Consider the following 21,321-nt stretch of genomic DNA (forward strand, 5'->3'; position numbering starts at 1 on the left):
AGGATATAAAAAATAATGGTAAAGAAAATCCATTTGGACTAATATTACTGAAAAATACATATGAGAGAACCTATTGAATCCTTTATCTTTTAAATCCTAAAATGTCCAATTATGTGAATACATAGTATTGCAATGGGCACCAGAGGTTATCTGCAGTCCTTCTCTTTTAACTCAGAAACTACTTGTCAATCAGTTTCAGACAAGAGTTATTTATACTTTATGAGACATACAGTCTATAAGAATGTGAAAGTTACAAATAATCAGAAATGCTCCCTGGGACACTGCCGTGTTACAAGCACATGCTCAGTCTTCAAAAAAGCAAAGTGTTCTCCCAGTTGCAAAGGACCAGCTCTGCTTTATCAGGTTCATTTCTCCTAACATGCTCGCCTTGGAGAGCGTTGCACACACCATTTTCCCATGTTACTAAACCTTTTGGTGTTCTTCAAGGAATAATTACACTTAGCTCTGGGACTCTTTTAAACACAACACTGGGACTCATGTAAACCTACAGCGGTGAGCCAGCTAGGCTTTCGTGCTTCTGGCCCTGAAAACACAAAATACTGAGCCAATCCCCATGTAGGAACTCTGATAAGTACAGAAAGGTGAAGTTAATCATTGCATTTTATATTATGGGAAATATATATCCTCAACTCCCAGTGTTTAGTTATTTGGCATCTTACCCAAGGCTTACCCCTAGGAAAACACTAAATATTGATATAAGCTAAAGCCTTATGTTTCAGGCCATCTATAAAGTAACCCCAAAAACAGTTAAGTCTAAAAAAGAAGACAGTGGACTGCATTTTCCCATAGAGCTGTGTCTGGCAAGATAATTGTCCCAATTTCTTACATTACACTTGTTTTATGTCTTTCACTAAAAGACTGTTCTGTTGTTAAGGTGTTTTTCTAGTCAGATCTTCAGCAATAAGCCACTTTTAGCAAAATGAGAATAAAAGAACAGTTTGTTGATAAGATTAGTGCAAGGGAGGAAACTACATAGTCTTGCATATAGCACTGAGCCCCCAAACAACTGACCTTCCAAGTAGTTTTCAAAATTAAATTTGTTATGAAAATCATCAGCTTTTTAGTGCTGGATGAGACTTTGAGAATTTTCTAGTGATGCTTCCTCATTTTACATGTGAGGAAGTCAAAACTTGGAGAAGTCAAGTTCGTCTGGACCCTTGGGACAGTGAGGTGTAGGTGGCCTGGCTTCTAGTTCTGCCTCTTGCCATCATCAGTATGACCTGGGGCAAGTCATGTAATCTCTGAACCTCACTTTACTCAGCTGTAAAACGGGTGTGTTCATTCCCACGTGATAGAATTATAAATTTGTTGTGATTCACCTAGGATTTGAGCCTGGAAGTCAGATCTCTCTGGCTTCATACGTTAGGACCCTTCTCTTGACTGTACTGGTCTCCTCTTCCCAAGCATTCCCAAGTCCTATCCTGTTCTTACCCATGTGGGCACATGAACTCATCCTTGAACTCAGATCATCTAGAGCCCCTACCAAACTCAGCTCCTGGAGGAAAACAAACCGAAAGAGAAAATATATTTGAGACAGAAAAGAAGCACTGAATGAGGACTGTGTTGCTGAGAGTGACTTGTAATCAGCTGGTTAAACTTTTCACGTATAGATGAAGGAACTGAGGCCAAGGGCTGTTGTGCACTTGGCCAAGGTTATGAACCTTTATGAGCGGCAGAGCCTAAAACCATGACCTCTGAACCCAAGGCCAATGCTTTTCCAAGACTCCCCTCTGACCTGACATGGTTTGGCTCTGAGAAAGCTCGTCTTTTCCAGGCATATCTTTTCAACATGCTGCACAAAAGAACAAGTGTCCAAATTTACAACAGACACAGACTGAATGATCCTAGGCTACTTGCCCTAGAAGCAGTCCCTAACCTGTGCCTATCTAGTCTAGAAATGGGGGGGGGGGGGGGAGAGAAGGTCAAAACACACAGAGACACTTATATGGAAGGTTCTGGAACTTTGTGAGCAGGGCTTCTGTTTGTAAGATTCAGAAATGAAATCCTCCCCCAAGAGGATGTCACAGGCAAAGTCACCTATCCACACAGGAATTAGAATAGGCTGGAAGTCACACTTCATCTGGGCGGGGGATAGGGTCTTCCTGCAAACCACAAAGCCAACTGTACAGCAACCAAATGGCTGGAGAAAGGGCAGCACTCTCAGTGCTGACTTTGGTTTTCTTACAAATAAGGGTATTTGGCCAGATCTCCCAGGTACAGGGCCTTTCTGTATCCATGTGCTCAAACAGCCCCCAATCCCCCTTCCTTGAGGGCCAGGGAACTCCTGTATATTTCTACTGAAGGACTGAAGCAGCTGCTGGCAACTCAGTGTGCCCACCTCTGCCCTTGACCACCCTGCAGGTGTGTGAAAGCACAGAAGCTCTTTACACTGTAACCAGAGACTAAGCATTAGCCAACTCTTGTGGTTAGATGACTCTCCCAAATGGTCAGACATGCTCATGTGTCTTCCACAGCACTGGGATTGCTATGGGCAGGAGCACAGGGAAAACATGTGTTTGAAGTCCAACAGAGCCACGTTCAAAAATCTGCTCATCTCACTGGCTGAATGACTTTGGACAAGTTACTTCTCTTCCTAGAGCAAAAAAAAAAAAAAAAAAAAAAATGTCTACTAATGTCTACCCCTCTGGGCTCTCGGAATGTGATAGAAAACAACATGCAAAGCTAGATCAGTGCCTGGCACATAGTAGATGTTGGATAAACGTTAGCTTCCTTTCTTCTCTTTAGTATCAGCCTGCTAATCCCGGGCTTTTCTAACAAATAGCTCAAGCCACTGAAGAGTGACTTTCAATTTTCTTTCCCAAGAAGACTAGCTGTTATGGACTGAATGTGTCTTCCTCCAAATTCATATGTTGAAGACTTAACCCCCGTGTGATGGTAGTAGGAGGTGGGGCCTTTGCGGATAATTAGGTTTAAATGGGTCATGAGCCCCCATAATGGAATTAGTGTCCTAAGAAGAGAAAGAGACACCATCTCTCTGTCTCTTTCTCCTCTCTCTCTGTCAATCTGCCTGTCTCTCTCTCTCTCTCTCTCTCTCTCCATGCACGAAGAAGAGGTCAGGTGATCACACAGTGAGATGACAGCCATCTGCGAGGCAGGAAGAGAGCCCTCACCAAGAACCAAATCTGCCAGCACCTTGACCTTGAACTTTCCAGCCTCCAGAACTGCGAGAAATAAATGCCTGTTGTTTAAGCCACCGGGTCTATGGTATTTTTCTATAGCAGTCCGAGCTAAGATACCAGACTTGCTGTGTTCTGGGTGAGAAGCTGAGACACCAAGACATACAAGACTGGCCTGAGGGATCACAGGCAAGAACCAAATTCAGAGAGGAGAGCAGGGGTGTTTTTCTGCTTCCTGGAATATGCAGCCATGTGCTCTGGTGTTCTGGCTCTGCCCCCTTCATCTGGCCACAATACCATGTGGTATTACAACTTTTGAATGTTAAGAAACCTTATATTTCCTCAAGTATCAGTACTTAATGTTTCATTCCACACATAAAACTCTGTGAGTGGAAGGCTGCTGGCCCCCTTGTCAGAGGTAATTTCTCAAGGCTCTGTATGGGATTTAACGGGAGCCATATGGTTAAGTCCGTCAACCCTCCCAGAAAGCATCCCCTTGAAGGGCCCTCGTAAATGTTCTCGGCGCTGTGAAAGATCCAGCAACTTTCTAACAATAAAGCAATGTTCATGGCCGTGATATTCAGCAAAACACAAAGCAGGAAATAATGGCTTCTGTTCTGAATTACTCAAAGGAGGCTTCAGGCTGTCCTGGAGAAGGGTAGGGAGCAGGGGCGGGCAGTGATAAGCCGGGGCCTGCCGGCTGCTGCCTCTAGCAGGAAGAGGCTGGCCTGGACGCCGCTAGCACTGCCCGGTTGTGGGCAGTGACACTCTTAATCATGCTCCATTGGTTTGTGGAGTTTAAGAAAACTCTTAATAATGGATTTATGCACCTATGCACTTACAGAGCAAGCACATTCTTAAACTGTAACCTGCTTTGTTATCTAAGGCTTCTTTAATTGGTGCCTTTCTGTGATGGCATCATTTAGTGACCACTCTCCTTTTTTTTTTTTTTTTTCAGAGAAACAATAACACAAAAACCTTTGAATCAATTAACATTCCCATCTCGATGGACACCTCAAGCAGCAACGACAACTCATACAACAAAGCCACATGGCTCTCCCCGATGGGCAAGGTGGTGTTTCTTTTTATGCCAACAAGTTCTGAGATGTGATAAGCTCTTCTTTTTATTAGTATTATTATTAAAGAATCACATAAAAGGTGTGAGAAATACAATTTATGATGAGTATCAGTTCCTTTTTATTTTTAAATAAAACAAGATTTGCTTCTACGATATTTTATACAAATTTCTGGCTAAGTTTTAGTCTACATTGCCTAAGGACAGCTTCATGCAAATAGAGCTTATGACCAAACAGCTAATAGAGCTGCACATCACACAAACATATATTTGCCAGGACTAAAACTGGCATATAATCAGGGAGAGGTTTCATATACACATGCTGTTGAACATGTTTTCTAGTTTCCTGATATCTTAACTAGAATATTCCACAATGGACCAGATACCTTTTGTGCAAATATCAGCCTTGGTAGGAACACTTGTATATTCTGATGTTAGATGTATCACACCTCCATTGTAAACAATTACTGTCAAATAATTTTCACCAGTAATCTAAAGAGCTTATATATTTGCCCAATTCCATACAGAGAGCTAAATCTATGGAACATTTTGAAAACAGGAAGAAATTTTGTGGAATATTTTGGCAGTGCCTCCCATAACCCGTCAGAACTCTGTACTGATATCCATTTTTGTAGACCTCTACACTCTATATTATCTTCACAGTTCTCCTGAAGAATTACTGAGCATGAATTATCTAATAACATTGACTCCATAAAGAAAAGTCGGCTTCTTTAGGAAAGCTGGGATGTATTAAGATTATAGCCACCTACACAACTGATTACTGACTCCTACAAAAATGTCTCATATGAGGAGAGAGAGAGAGATAAAGAAAGAAAAAGACAGAAGAGACAGAGACAGAGAGAATTTGCATTACTGTTACCTGCTCATCCACCATTTTCCCGGGTTTTGCAGACTTGGTCCTGAATTAATGAGCCTGTTACATGATATCTAATAAAAATGACTGGAGTAGAGATACTGCTTGAAATCTGCCACATATTTGGTCCAAGCCTGAATCGATTTCATCTATATTTAACACATGCTTGTTTTCTGTCTCTCCCACAGCCCATGGCTCACTCTTTTTTTTTTTTTCACCTGGAAAACTTATCTCCTAAAATGCTACCATCAATCAGCCAAAGACACTCTTTCCGACAGAGCGTCTGCCCGTTTGACTAAGCGCAAGTAGTCACTAGTTTGGGGATGCCTCCTACACTCTCTAGCGCTGTGTGATTTTCTAGGCTGCCTTAACCACACGAGTGCAATTTGGGATATTTATACTTACCTCCAGTTTCTATTGGGATAAAAGTGCTACTTGGACAGAACTGGGCATCGGCATGGTGTGTGTGTGGGGGGGACATGGGATGCACTGAAAGTTGCCCATGTGGTTTGTCTACCTACTTTATAACCTTATTTCTTCAGATGTTTGCATACACACTCATTTTGTTCTACTTTGGCTCAATGCCTGCTCCAAAAGTATGAAAATCAAATGCGCACACAAGGATGCATAAACTTTGTCCCCCAAATCTTCCCTGAGAACAGGCACTGCTCTCACTTCCCCGTCCTTCATGTCAGTATCACTCCCAATCCATTCAAACCGCTAAGTTTAAATACAACATGAAGCGGGGTAGTCGCAGAAAGGAGAACAAAAGTGGGATTGGCAACAGAAGCCGAGCACTAGTCGAAGGGAAGAAAAGGGGGGAATAGGAGACAGGCAGCCCCCTCCCTCTCCCGCAAAGTTCTAGTCGTGAACACACCCACTGGCCGCAGCAAAAGAGCCCTGTGCGTGGGTACAGGTGGGTCCCAGCCTCTCTGGCTGGATGCAGCTTAAGTGCTGAGCCTGAATGAAGACTTTCATTGCTGTTTGCTGTTTTTGTTGGCCAGTAGCCATGGCAAACATTTGCAGGTGGCTTGGCCAGATTTTGACACTTAAATATTTGAGGTTGTGACAAAAATCAGAATATTACTACAATATGGTTCTGTGCAGCCTCAGAGAAAAAAAAAAGAAAACTATCTGCAATTTCAAATGCTCATTTAAAGACACAGTCTCCAGAGGGAACTCATGTTTTAAAATAAGTACTCATTTCCTCTTTGCTGAGAGAACTAAAAGAGTCAACCATCCCCAAATGTTACCACCTAGAGTTTCATTCCAAATCCACTGGTGAGATGGGTTGGGTTGTTACTTGCTGAGCCCCCATGATCATCCGGGCAAGGTTTTAGATGGGTCACGTGGAGAAAATGGAAATGACAGGAAGTAGGGGTTGGAATCAACACGGTAAGCACAACAGGGAAGGATGTGAAGCAACGAAACAGCTTCCTTCAAGCTCGGCAACAAGATAGAGTCCTAAAAGTGACAATTATCTCCTAGAACACACCAGGAGAGACACATAACACCCCAGGATTGGGAATAAACGAGAAGACAGAGTGGGTCGGGAGGTCACATGTAACAGAGAAACACCCGCACCTGTCAGGGCAGTGACACTGCCTAGGAATGTCATCCAACTGTACAGCCCTGGGCCAGCTGGGTACATTACTGACAGAGTCAATACCCATCTTAGAATTTAGTGCTAACCCTTAAATGATTGTTTCACAAAAACCAGCATTGTACTAACAATGGCCAGATACTAAGGTCCTGCAAGAGGGCAGTCCTGGGGCAGGAAGCAGAACTCCAGGGGAGAAGGAATGCTGTAAAACTGCTAGTAAACTCTAGCACATTTTACGTTTTTCTCCCCTTGAAAGGAAAATAAAATAATTACAATTAGCTTGCTTAACTGTGAATTGTTTGCCCAAAGCCAAGCCCCTGGAGTGAAGGAGTCCCTTGAGATTGAAATGCTCTCTTTAACGACCCCACCCTCTTAGTATATTATAGGTTCTTGCTTTAGGTGGTGCAACATTTGCTCCCACAGTCATCTGAGAAGAAAAGAAATCTTTAACAGAGACACTTGCGAATTTAGCATTGGCTTTTTCCAACAAAGCCAAGCATTCAAATGGCCAGATTAACTTTCTGTTTCTTGAATGGGAAACCAAATGTACCCATGGCAAACTCACAGAATAGTCATCACCCACAACTTTCATTTGTTAAGATTCATTTTCATATGTCACAACCCATCCTGATGAGTTGAGAAATGTGAGAGACAAGGTACCCTTTCTAGAGCATTCTAAGGAGGGATAAGCCATTGTCCCTAGTGCTCCCTGTTGGTGTGGAATTCTTACAAGCATTTAAAACAAGGAAGGGAAAAGACAGACTGACAAATAGTGGGACAGCTTCCAATATTTTTCTTAAAATCACTGTATCTATTATTCAATGGAATATTCAAACTAAATTCTGATGGCGTATACCAAACACAGCAAGCTCCCTTTCCTATTTTAAACAGAGAATTCTGGGAAAAGAGAGCAAGCAGTTCTCAGCATCCAGCAACATAAATTTATCATAGCTCTTTGGCTTAAGTTACTACCTTTTCTTTCTAAGATCACAAGCACTCTTAAATCTTTTATTTCCTTTCCACTTTACTCTTGTGAGGGTGGAAAGAAGAGATACCATCCTCATTCTGGAGAGAAGGAAGCTGGGCTAGAGATCCTGCATTTCTAAGAAGCGCCTGGGTAATATCCACGCTGCCGGTCCTCAGACCACACTCTGAGTAACAAGGGCCGAGAGCTATCACCTGATACTTAGAAGTGAGCTCTCTTTCCATTCCATAATACACAATGTCTGGGAGCATTCTACCTATTTTTCTCAATGCCTCAGTGTTGCCTTTTTTTACATATGTGAGAGGGATAGGGCCTGCTTTCTTTGTTTTGTCTACTCCAGGAATGAATATGGACCAATGCAGAGAGAGAGGAGAGCTAATGAGAAGGTATTAAAAAGGAAGAGAAGCACAGAAGAAATGATCAGAGGGAAGGAGGACCATGGAAATACACCAAAGACACAGGTGATGGGCTTAGACCTTAGGAATGGAGGGACATACTCTGTTAGGGAGGAGGCTGGGCAGGTGACACTTCCCTCCATCATCCTCAAGCATTTGTCCTGAGAACCATGCTCTGCTCTCAACATCCATGGGGTTTCCCCATGGTCATCTTGAAGTTCAAGAATCTTGTTTGAAGAAACAATGACACAGAATGACTTGCTTTTCTCCCCAAAGTCAGGGTCAAAGAGCTTCCACCAAACAGAGACTCCCTCTTCCCTTCTCCCATCAAAAACATCACTCTGAGCTCTAGGCAATATCACACCAGCCAGGAAAACCAACTTCTGTCTTATCCAACCTGAGGACTAGAAACTAGGAGAAAGTCTAGAACATTCCCTGAGCTCCAGCCAGGACCCAGAGACAGCGAAGAGGTCTCCTTACCCGATCTGGCGGTTGGTGGAAGGTGCCTGTGTGATGACAGAGCTGGACTGGGGTGACGGCATGGCTTGCTGAATCACAACGCTGGTGTCATGGTTGGGCATCCGGGTGCTGCCAAGCTGGTGAGCTCCAGGCCCCACCATGGCCCCACCAACGGTGTTATGCATCGAGATATTCTGCCCAGAGAAGACAGAAGACAGAGGGAAAAGGGTCAGAAGAGGTGAATGCTTTAGTCTACTCTCAAGCTCTCAAAGGCCAAAATGGGGAATCTGGTCATGTCAACTAAATACAAGAGTTATGGCTTCTGGCAAGCCATGGGTCCATTTATCTTTGGTACAACTTACAGCTACGATGAGATGAAAAATAACTATCCACCTTAAGAGGAAAGCACATAAGAAAATACCTGGAAGTTCGCTAATCACCCTGCCGCCATCCCAATGGGAGGTTTACATCAGGGATGTTTAGTGCATATCTGCTCTGACTTGGTGTGATATATATTGCATTTGAAAATGATTTCTGTGGTAAGTGCATAATACTATGATTTAGCAAAGAGCCATTCAGCACCCTGCTTTGAATGACAAGCACACTTGTTATTTTTTCTTTTTCAGTCCTATAAGACTAACCACCTCTTCTTTTTTTCCAGGAAACTACTTTTCCAAATCATAATCCGGGTACTCATGACCCAAGCTCAACAACCTGGGGACTGAGGATGAACGACTGGAAAAGACAACAGGGTGTCTGGGATCCAATGACAGGAGTGAGAGTTACAACTCTGCTGTATTTCCATAAAATCAATCTCTAACAATTTGGTGGAATGATGGAATACTGACAATGATTTCTCGTCTGTTTACTTGTTCATTGTCTTTTCCTCAAGAATATAGAATGTCTGTGTTCATTATTCTATCCATGGTGCTTAGAGCACAGCAGGCAGTTAGTAAACAAACACTGCATGAAAGTAGTGAAGAAAATAATGACACAACTGAGTCACTTGAGGGACCTAATATCATGTATTTATTTCTGATGACTTGAACGAAGGTTTCTTTGTTTAAAATTCAAAACTAAGGTAAAATATGCATGATAAAGCTGGCTTAAAAGACAGCTCTTCCTAGAAAAGAATGTCAATGGGACAACAAGAGAGGATTCACACTGAGGCGGAAGAGGGCTGATCAACATGGTGGGGCTGAAATGTGAGAAATTCAGAACCTAGAAGAGAAAAAGAAAGTTCAGGGCAAAGCAACATAAGTCAGTGGGCCTCTGGAAACAGCCAGGGACAGCCCTTCAGCCTTGAAGGGTAGGGAAATCTGAGAGGGCAATTGGACAATGGGTTGAGGATGACAGGAAAGAAATGGGAGTGTCACTAGCCATTTACTAGAGGAAAAATATCTATCTGTCTGCGCTTTGGCAAAGAAAAAAAAAAAAAAGTTACCCAGGACTACTAGTAGTGGTTCTTTGAAGTTCTTCTGGAAAGAACAGGATTTCCTGCACTGTGTGTTAAATGACGGTGATAACATATATGGTATCGGGGGTGCTTGTGTCCATCACACTGCACCTTTCCCAGGTTTCTGATTTCTATACCCTGACCACACAGCTTGTCAGGAGCCCAGATGGCAACTGGGCACCTGGCTTAGACTGTAAGCCGACTGTTGTCTTGAGATCCCGAAGGCATGAACAGGCTTAGACACACACACATGATCCAAAGGCTCCCCTTATACACTGGAAGGTTTTTCTGACGTGGGAGAATATTGTGGTTGCTTAAAGTGAGATGAAAGGAAATGGTGATTTGTATTGGGGTGGCTAGCACAGGGATACGCTTGAGTTCTTTTTATAGGATCTAGAGGCGTAGAGAATCAAACTAAAAGTAATAGCGAAAATAAAGGTAATCGTTATTTCTTTCGAAAGTGAACCTTCACCAACTTATTTCTCTAGGTCTTAGTGAGGTTGTGATGAAGTAAACATTGTAAGTATTATCTTTCCAGTGTTTAGATCCTTAAAGATATTTGAAATTTTTCATCCTGTTCACAGTCACCTACTTTGTCAATAATAGATCTGAGGCACAGAAGGATTTCTGACTCTCTTTTTATTATTCCTGTTGTGCTGTGCTAGTGAAAGTTATCAATAGAGCTATACAATTTTTAAAATAATATTCTCTTTAAGTTCACAAACAATAATATAAAATGTCTGAACCCTCCTTTGGCACCTCTCTTCTATCACCCCCACCTGGAGTCCCCAAGTACCATGAAGTCAATGTAAGCACCCTTCTCTTTCCGTCTCTTTTTCCACCAACTTCCACCCAACCACCATCTTCTTTCCTGGATTAAACAAGTGCTCTCCTAACTGGTTCCTTGTCATTCACTTGATTTCCGTTCCTCCTCTTTCCCATAATACAGCCACAGTCACCCTTTCAAAAGGCAAAACTGATCTCATCGCACGCAAATCCAGCTACATGGCCCACCCTCTCCATGCTTCTTAGGTGGCTTCTCATGGTTCAGAAGACCCCGACAGCACTCTCAGTGTGACCTCCAAGGCCTGTAGGACACCCTTCCTACCTCCCCTGCTCATCTCACACCACCTTCACTCTGGCTCTCTGCGATTCACTCCACCTGCATGAATTTTCCTGCTCTCATACTGAAGATGCTCCATTTCAGCGCAGAGCTGAATATGCTGTTTTCTGCCACCTGTACTCTTCCCCAGACTCCACCTTCAAATCACAAACTAAGCATCATGAGAGAAAGCCTTCCCTGACCTCTCCAATGAGGGGCACCATCTCCCCCTCCTTCACAGCACTTTTCACAAGTTTACAATTGTCTTCGATTATTTGATCAATATCTGTTTCTCCCTCTAGAATCTAAGCACAATGAGAGAAGAGACTAAGTCCAACTTTACTCCGCATTGAGTCTCCGTGGCCCAGATCAGTGCCTGGTACAGTAGGCTTGCAGTAAATAGTGAGAGAATGAGTAAATTATAAAATGACATTCCTAGAATATTCAGTATAATGAAATCTTATCTTTTATTACCTGGGCGATTTTTGAGAATGCTAACTCTTTTGTTTATTTACCTTGAAATCTCAAAGCATGATCACAATAAAAGATGTTAAGATATGTTAGATGTTAACATACTTGTTTGATTATGGGGTAGAGACATAGAGAGGATTAGAATTAAGAAGAAAGCCACAAACGTGGAACGTAGATTAGAAAGTAAAGCCTTTGAGAAAACATTAAACGAGCCCTTCAAGGAAGATACCAAGAAACGAGCTTCAAGCCTTTCAGCACTTTGGCTCAAATGGTATGTCCATAATCATTCTTAATCTCCACCATGGAAACCAAAAAAAACTTGGTTCAAAAATTCTGAAACCTGGTGCAAAGACACTGGTTTGATTTCTTCAGCATAAAGCATGTTAAATGAGAGAAAGAAATAACTCTCTCCTCAAAAAGTTTAAGAATCTTCTCTGAGAACCATTAAAAAGAATAAAAAAAGACTATCTAGGATATACTTCACACCCTCCCCCACCAACATTTTTAAGAGATCTCTTTGTCTCTGTGATCTCCACCAGAGATGGAAAAAGCTCTTGAAAGTTATATCCTAATATTTCAAAAATCTCCTTTCTCCCTAACGCATGAAATCTGCAAATTCTCCAGCCTCCTTCACCCAGACCCAGAGAATAATTTCAAAACATTTTGGAAAAATAAACAAATATAAGCGAGAATTATCATTTCACATTAAGAGAAGTTTTTTTTTTTTTTTTTTCTGTCAGCATTACATAGTAACTCAAACATGAAATTACTTCTGAGTTCACATTTTCCCAATTATGGGTTCAAAACCTGTCTTCCTTGATAAAAGAATGGCATTTTATCTTTAAATAAATATCCAATTTCAAAAACACAAAGAATGACTATATCTTGCTGAGTTATTTTTGTTAGCATAGGTGAGTAGACTTGGAGCTGGTGAAACAACGTCACCAAACAGCGGTTGGATGTCAATATGCAGGGAAGGATCTGAGGTGTTCCGGGAGGCTCAGCCTTTGGCCTTTTCTTGTTCAACATTTTTATCAACCACTTGGATGAAGATGTAAAAATCATGCTTGTCAAATCTGTGGGTGACACAATGTTGGGAGACGTCGCTAACATTCTGGATAGTAGAACAAGGTTTTACTTGAGCCAACTGTGTGATCTGGCCTCCAAAAATGCTAACATAAATCTAGGTTGTTGTAGGAGAAGTGTGATGTCCAGATCAAGGGATGTAATTATTCTACTGTCAAGCACATCAGACTGACCACACTTGGCCACCACAGTTTAAGGGGAAAATTGACAAATAGAAGGGAATGAAAGCAATGGAGGCATCCAAAATGCATCACAGGAAGAATGGTAGAAGAATCAGGGAATATTTAGTCTGAAGAAAAGAAGGCTTAGAGGTCATGCTAACTGCCTTCCAAATATTTGCGGGATTAGACATAGTCTATGTCGCTCCAGAGGGCATAATTTCAAAAAATGGGATCCCGATGACAAAAGCCAACAATAACTAAAATTTGAGTACCTATTGAAGCAGCTATTATGGTAGATACTTTATAAACTGCACCTCTGATCTTCACACTGACCCTACAAGATAGGCATTGTTATCCTTACATTAAGAGTAAAACTCCACACCATCACTAATACCATTCCATTCCCCTTTGGCCACACTCACTCCTTCTGGACAGAGGCTTTAAAAATAGAAATTCGACCTTTTGTTGGGGTAAATTTACCAATATGTAGGGATAGGCAAAGATAAAACAAGTTGCCTTATAAAGTCCTAGCATCAGTTGGGAGTAGTGCCATCTGTTAATGTCACTAAGAGGATTCTTGCATCAGGAGGGAGATGGCACTAGATGACCTCCAAGGTCTCTTCTTGCTAAGATTCTCTCATAATACACGGTTCATACTTTGGTTCAAATGCTTCCAAATGATTAGTAACGTGTGATAATGTTGAAAATATACTGGTTTAGGAGTCAGGAGGTCTCTTCTACTTCAGTCTCTCTAACCCTCCTTGTAGCCATGTAACCTGCATAAATCATTCAGCTTCCCTTGGCTTCACAGCCTCATCACTAGAAGGAGGGGTGAGGACCACATGGTCTCCATGATCTTTTACAGCTCTGATGCTCCGCAAGTCTTTTCTACGTTACATCTTATGAGACGCTAAATATCCAAACAGACTCCTTAGACTCTGATTCACGGGCCTACAAACATTGATTTTTCTCCGTAACCATAAGCTTTTGCAGAAATAAGCCTTCCAAAAATTACCGTTTTCCACCAGACCCAAGGATCACGATTCAAGAAACAGCTAACAAAAAGTAAAATTTCTCAAACAGCAAAGATGATAAAGTTCCTCAGACAAACCATCTTCACCTAAATTTTCCCCTCCTTAGTTCAAATTTATCCCCATGTCCTTGGCCTTCTTATTCCCTTCATGCCCTGCAATATACCTTGCTCTCCATTCACTGTTGTTCTGAGACATGAAGGGCGTGAATGGGATGAGAACCAGGGTAATAATGAGTCTTGACTGCATAGTCAGTGAGCTGGAGGCAGAGTGGTAATTGTCCTGCATGCATGGGCTTGGAATACAATATACAAAAAACAACCTGATGTATATGAATGTACGTCCATGCTCTTACAAACAACTATAATTTTAGGGTGTGGTAATGAAGGATGAAAGGAGGTGGACCACCAGTGAAAGTGAAGCTTGGAGCACAGAGGCAAAATGATGTTGATTCCCATGAAGTACCAAAATGTTATCTTCAAATCTATATTCTTTCCAACTGCCAAGGTGTAGAAACTTTATAAGTTTCTCTACAAAGAGCCAGGGTCATCCCGACATGTGTTTACAAGCTGAGTTGTGCAATCTCAGAATTGTCTGCATCTTAATGATGCCCGGGCAGTTATGAAGACTTTCAGAACTTCCCAGATGTAAACATCGAGGAACTGCATCCAAAAGGTCTCTGAGACTTTCACAGAATAACAAAGGTTCTAATCTTCTAGAAGGCACTAGGCTCTCTGGAGGTGTAGGAGGGATTCTAGAGGGTGTTGACTCCTTTCTGGTGCTCTTGGGAGCTGGAACAGTAGGAGTGTTTTGAATCTTACTGAGAGGGTGGGCTGCTCCATGACAGAGGAACCAGTGAGGTATTAGAGGAGGCAAGGCAGGGGGCTGGGGGAGACCAGGGGACACGCAGGCTGCCTCTCTCTCCTTGGCGTAGTCACACAGTGCAAGATGGACCACATAAGATAAGACACCATCTCAGGCAACCTCTGCAGGAGAGGAAGGGAGAAGAGAGCACAGGGTACTGTGAAAATGCTAGCTTTGACATGTACTTTTAATTCTGCTTTTTCAGAGTTTGCTACTTATCCCTGGAGAGTTCTAAAAGGAACAAAAGTACAGAAGGAAAACATGAGAACTGCAATTGGGCTCAAGTTCACTTCAGCTCTATATCATCTGGGGCATGTTATTTAAGTTCTCTGAGCCATACCTTCCTCATCTTTAAAATGGAGATAATCATCTAATGGGCCGGATTGTAGAGTTTCACGTGAGATAACAAATGTTCCATCATAGTGCCTGACAGCAAATGTGTCCTTCTTTCCTTTTAGTAAAGTTTAGAATGGGAAGCTCAGAGAGTAATGGTTCATTCTGGGTGGCTACTCCCTGTGATTGATATTAATGGAAATACTATAAATAATGGCTAACACTTACACAGCATGACCATATGTCAGAAAACTCATTTAATCCTTATCATCAGCCTAGGAGTTTGGTATGATTATTATCCCCGTTTTACAGATGAGGAAACTGAGGCACAGAGAGGTTAAGTGTCCTCAAAGTCACACAACCAATAAGTGGAGAAGCTCGTAACTAGGCAGTTTGGCTTCAGAATCCAGGCTGTTACCTACTAAGCCACACTGCCTCTATAGTCTCTCTGTAAAAATATTTTCTAGCGGAAAGTGACACGGCAAAAAATGAAGTATACCTGATATCCTTTCTAAGGACATTAAAAGAAGTTATTAACTGATGCTGGTATGTGATCCTGAGAACTAGAGTCTATCTATCATACCATTAATCTGGATCAATGTCATCACCACTGTCTTCACACCTAGCAAAGCCTGGGGATACAACATTAATTCATTTCAAAGTAACTGATTAGCGACCCTTGTCTCGAGGTCATGTTGGCTGCACAGGCATTTCTAAACTGATTTACAATGAATAGTGCAGATTAGGATTAGGGAGGGAAGACTGTAGTTCAAAAAGTGTTGATCAATACTGTTATCAAATTACCAAAACAAACAAGCAACCATCACTAGCTCACTCTTTGATGTTAGTTCACCTTCCTTAAGAGTTCCAAGAGCTCAGGGAAAGCCTGAGAAAGAGACCATTTCTCTGACGTCTGGATCAAGTTCAACTTCTAAGGCAACTTCCCTTGCAATGGGTAGAAAGGCAGCTCGCACACTGACGTAACCCTCAGTGGCCTTGGCCCACTCACACATTTCCAGGAAGCAGGCAGTCCCCCTGACTGGGGCTCTAGACGTCAGTCTGCAGGATACAGAGCAGCAAGATCCATCTGACTGGTCCATGTTCTCCTCCAATCCCAGACCTCTGTTATCCTTTCTAATACCGGGTTTGAGGCAGCAGAGCCCTGAAGCATCCCTGTAAGCATTTTATAGCTATTCATTTAGTACTGTAGTAAAATGCTCAAGACAATAAATGTCTTCTCGGGTGCCACCCTTGACTGTGAGAAAGAGTTTTGGGGTGTCTCTCAAAGATCCTGCTCCTTCCTGTTCAGATTCTCAGTGCCTTGGACTGTCCGTGTCTCTGCTGTTATCTCCCACGTTACCGTCTTGGTCGCTTCTGCTAAATATCATCTTATGGGATAGAACAAATGAAACGGCACTAGGACTTCATTCAGGTTACTAGAATTACAGTGGAGCAAATTTCTGGGGCTGCTGTATATACAGATATCCTGGAAGTTAGAAATTCATTTAACTCCACTGAAAATGATACTGTACGTTGTACTGCTAACTGGTAAGCTTCCTCATTTCTCAAGAATCTTCTTCCAGAAAGCTGTGCATTCCTTCATGGCACCAGCCTACTTAAACACTTCTGCTGGCCATCCATGACCTCCTACGTGTACCTTCCCATTGACTTCAGCCTTTTACAAACTGGTCCCCATCAATCTTTCCCACATCACCTCCTGGCAACCCATCCTCCCCATCCCCTCCCCTACCACTCACACACACAGACCTCAATGCTTCTTGACTATCCCACACCATTTCATGTCTCTTTTTCACCTTTGCACACAGCACTTCCTCTCTGCAGTCAATTCATTCATCAAGATCCAGCTCTGACGCTCCCTCCTCTATGAAGACTTCCCCCACTCCTTCTGGCCCCGTTAGTTCCCTGCTCTGCTCTCCCACAGTGCTTTGTCCACAACTCCATTAGAAAGCCTGACTTATTTTCACAAATGCTTCCTCCAGGAAACTTGGAGGAGGGAATAGTCCATGTTCATCTCACAACAGCCAGTGTCATGCACTTCGTAGATGTGTAATAAATTCAATTATTCGGTGAAGAAATGAATGATGTGTGATCTTGGGCGAGTTTATAGCATCTCTTTATTTTTCTCATTTGTCACATAGGAGCAACCCTACCTTGTAAGATTTTTATAAAGATTAATTTAAGTAATGTAAATACAGAGCTGAGTGCAATGTTGGACACATTAAATGTCCAGTAAGTGTTAGTAGCCATTATTATAATTATTATTACCATGATGACTACCAATGCTAACACTACCTCCCCAGCTAGAGATATCCATCCCCCTGTCATCTTCTACCTCAGCACCCCAATCCTTGCCTTTATAGCACATCACAATGTGTAACTGTCATCATTATTTCCACGTCACCATATTATAATTAATTAACCACTCCTCTGTCCTCCATCTTATCCCATACATACTTCTTTCAAAGCTCCTGTAACACACGGGTACATTTACTTATATACTTCAGGTCAGTTTTCCCCTTCTAGCTGTGAGCACTTTGGTTACAGGGACAGTGTGATTTCGTATCATTGTCCTCAGGGCCTAATACAATGCCTGTCGCCTGTCACATAGATGTTTGCTGAGTGAATACATAGTAAGTGTAACTAATACTGTGGAAAGACAAAAAAGGAAAAGTAGGCACTCTCTTAGAGGACCTACAGTTTAGAGGGAATATGGAAATCCAGGGAAAGAAGGGGATGAAAAACAAATGAGTCAGAAAAATACCTTCCCACACACACACAAGAAAGAGGGAAAGAAGCATCAACTAGAGCTGATTACACCACAGTCTGGAGGGCAAAGGGCTAGTCAACAGGTCTGGGTTTGCATCTGATCCACCATTAAGCACATGATCTTTCTTAGCTTCCTCAGTCTGTTGCTTCTACCTCCATAACGATTCCCATAGCTGTTTTCTTTGCTTTCCCACAAGTTCCAGAGCTTTATCACCTCTTCTCCTGATCACACAGTAACTTCCTATTTCCAGTTCACCATATTATAAATTCCAGGAAGGCAGGGACAGTGCCTGCCTCGTTTTCTCTTCTATCGCTAGTGCCTAAGCTCCATGCCTGGCACAGAACTAGATGACCAATGATTGAACGGATACATGAATTATGATTTCCGAGGTAATGATACGGAAATAAAGAGCCATCAGTCTACAATTTCCTCTTGTCTAAGTTGGGCACACGGTCATCTTAAGCCAAAGATATAAAGAGGGAACATTTGTGGGTTTGAGTCCTCATACGTCCTATCAACACACAGAGGCCAGAACACAGCTCAGCAGTCTCCTCAAACCACCAGGTGTCTGGTCAACTCAAGCCCTGGTTGAAGCGAGGCAAGACGGGCCTTCCTTAGCAACTAGAAAACAGACCCAAAAAAGCCAAAGTGAAGTGATTAGAAACAAGCAAAACATTGGGGTCTTGAGGCAGGTGCAGGAAAGGTAAGTAGATGGCACCAATGGCATTGCCATGCTGGCGCTTCTGTGTGGCATAAGGAAGAAAAGGGGCTTTAATATCATGAAAGCAGCACTGAGCACACAGGGAAATGCTGAGAAGTCACACTGAGCACCTGGTACGGCTGTGCAGCAGGCAAGTGGTCCATTCTAGAATCACTAAACAAACTTCTCTCCCTTCCTTACCAGGAAATATAAAAGTACTAAAAATAAGAGCGCATGTAAAACTACCACAGGGATGCTGAGGTCTATTTCTTCACCATGTCAAAGAAAATCAAGTACTTGCTTAATGTCCAGAAGTATAAAGGGAGTGCTCTCTTGAAAGCTGCTAATGATACAGCACAGGTCTGAGGAGAGACCCTCCCTTGCCTTTCCCAGGCCCCTATTCCTCAGCTCTTCTCTCCTGGCCAAAAGAGCTGGAAGGTAGGGCTGGCCCACTAAAATGAATTTGCTTCAAAACTCCCCTGCCTGGAGCACTGGTTGGGCATCTGCATTCCTGAATATTTGGCAACATTATGCTCTCTGAACATAAAATAGAAATGTGATCCTCAGCGGGAAGGAAAATGTGCAACAAGATAGACTTCCTCCTCTGAAACAATAGCAAATGAAGAGGCTTGAACTTCACTGTGCTGCTGGTGGAACCCGTCAGGTGGCTCTCCATGAGTGGCCTTGCTTTGTAAATTGTTTAGTACTTCACTAACCTAAGTTCCTATGAGGTTGTTCTAATGATCGATATTAATTAAGCAGCATATTTCTATCCTGGAAACTGGCTGTTGGATAAGCCTTGAACTGCCATTGCTTCCAAGGAAACTGAATCACAGCTACTGCTGTTTAAATCTTAGAGCAAAACCCAAATGCATAATGCAACACAGGTGACTGGTGAGCAATTCAGTCTGTCTTATTCGATGAAATCCTGATATAAAGAGATAACATTTTTCTCTTGACCACAGCGAACCAAACAGCACTTATGTAGCGCAGGGTAACTGGCCACAACTGGAGATGACAATCCCCAAAGAAGCTTCTGGAAATCCTGTCTGAATATTAAGGGCCCATTTTAAAAAATTTTGGGAACCTGGGTTCTCTGGATCCTTAGGTGTCCAGAGAAGTGCAATGGGGGGTCAATGAGATGGTTTCCATGTTTACAGTGCCTGCAAGGTACATCCCCCAACCTACGAGATATCACCCATCACTGTGACCTCATTTCCTACCACCCTCTCATCTTATTCACTCTGCTGCAGACTTGCACTGACCTCCCTGAGGTTCTGCTAACACATGGGAGCTTTGGTGCCACTGCTCCCACAGGCTGGAAGGCTTCTTCGCATTATCGTCATGGCTACCTCCCTCACTTTTTCCAAAAGTTTGCTCAAACATTATCTCCCAGTGAGGCCTATGTCTGAGGCATGACCACTCTGTTTGCCATCACAACTCTGCCTCCGTGAGTCCACATTTCCCTACTTCATCCATCCGTTCCCATTCATAACATCCACCCCTCCCTCACTCATTGCACTGCAAAAGCACCAGACCACTTCTGACCCTTACTCTTAAAACAAGAATTCAAGAAAAGAAAAAATACACAAAAAATCCAATGGCTGGAGGCGCTTCAAGATGGCGGAAGAGTAAGACGCGGAGATCACCTTCCTCCCCACAAATACATCAAAATACATCTACATGTGGAACAGCTGCGACAGAACACCTACTGAACGCTGGCAGAAGACTTCAGACCTCCCAAAAGGCAAGAAACTCCTCACGTACCTGGGTACGGCAAAAGAAAAAAATGAAAAACAGAGACAAAAGGATAGAGACGGGACCTGCACCAGTGGGAGGGAGCTGTGAAGGAGGAAAGGTTGCCACACACTAGGAAGCCCCTTCGCGGGCAGAGACGGCGGGTGGCGGAGGGGAAAGCTTCGGAGCCACGGAGGAGAGCACAGCAACAGGGGTGCGGAGGTCAAAGCAGAGAGATTCCCGCACAGAGGATCAGGGCCGACCAGCACTCACCAGTCCGAGAGGCTTCTCACCCGCCGGGGCGGGCGGGGCTGGGAGCTGAGGCTTGGGCTTCGGAGGTCGGATCCCAGGGAGAGGACTGGGGTTGGCGGCGTGAACACACCCTGCAGGGGGTTAGTGCGCCACGGCTAGCCGGGAGGGAGTCCGGGAAAAAGTCCGGAGCTGCCAAAGAGGCAAGAGACTTTTTCTTGCCTCTTTGTTTCCTGGTGCGCGAGGAGGGGATTAAGAACGCTGCTTAAAGGAGCTCCAGAGACAGGTGCGAGCCGCGGCTATCAGCACAGACCCCAGAGATGGGTATGAGACGCTAAGGCTGCTGCTGCCGCCACCAAAAAGCCTGTGTGCAAGGACAGGACACTCTCCACACCTCCCCTCCTGGGAGCCTGTGCAGCCCACCACTGCCAGGGTCCCGTGATCCAGAGACAACTTCCCCGGGAGAACGCACGGTGCGCCTCAGGCTGGTGCAACGTCACGCCGGCCTCTGCCGCGCAGGCTCGCCCCGCACTCCGTGCCCCTCCCTCCCCCCCGGCCTGAGTGAGCCAGAGCCCCCAAATTAGCGGCTCCTTTAACCCCGTTCTGTCTGAGCAAAGAACAGGCACCCTCAGGCGACCTAGACGCAGAGGTGGAACCAAATCCAAAGCTGAACCTCAGGAGCTGTGCGAACAAAGAAGAGAAAGGGAAATCTCTCCCAGCAGCCTCAGGTGCAGCAGATTAAATCTCCACAATCAACTTGATGTACCCTGCATCTGTGGAATACCTGAACAGAC

The 21,321-nt window shown here is 43.5% G+C and overlaps 1 protein-coding gene across 3 annotated transcripts in view; it reads right to left on the minus strand.

Moving 5' to 3' along the window:
• CREB5 (cAMP responsive element binding protein 5) overlaps positions 1 to 21,321 on the minus strand; it is a 417,963-nt gene that overhangs the window by 248,127 nt on the left and 148,515 nt on the right. For all 3 annotated transcript variants that reach the window (XM_032643594.1, XM_032643595.1, XM_032643593.1), the window contains exon 5: positions 8,571 to 8,743. In XM_032643594.1, coding sequence (XP_032499485.1) covers positions 8,571 to 8,743 — 173 coding nt within the window. The remainder of the gene's footprint in view (positions 1 to 8,570; positions 8,744 to 21,321) is intronic.

This window comes from Phocoena sinus, chromosome 9, assembly GCF_008692025.1.
Source record: "Phocoena sinus isolate mPhoSin1 chromosome 9, mPhoSin1.pri, whole genome shotgun sequence".
Lineage (NCBI taxonomy): Eukaryota > Metazoa > Chordata > Mammalia > Artiodactyla > Phocoenidae > Phocoena > Phocoena sinus.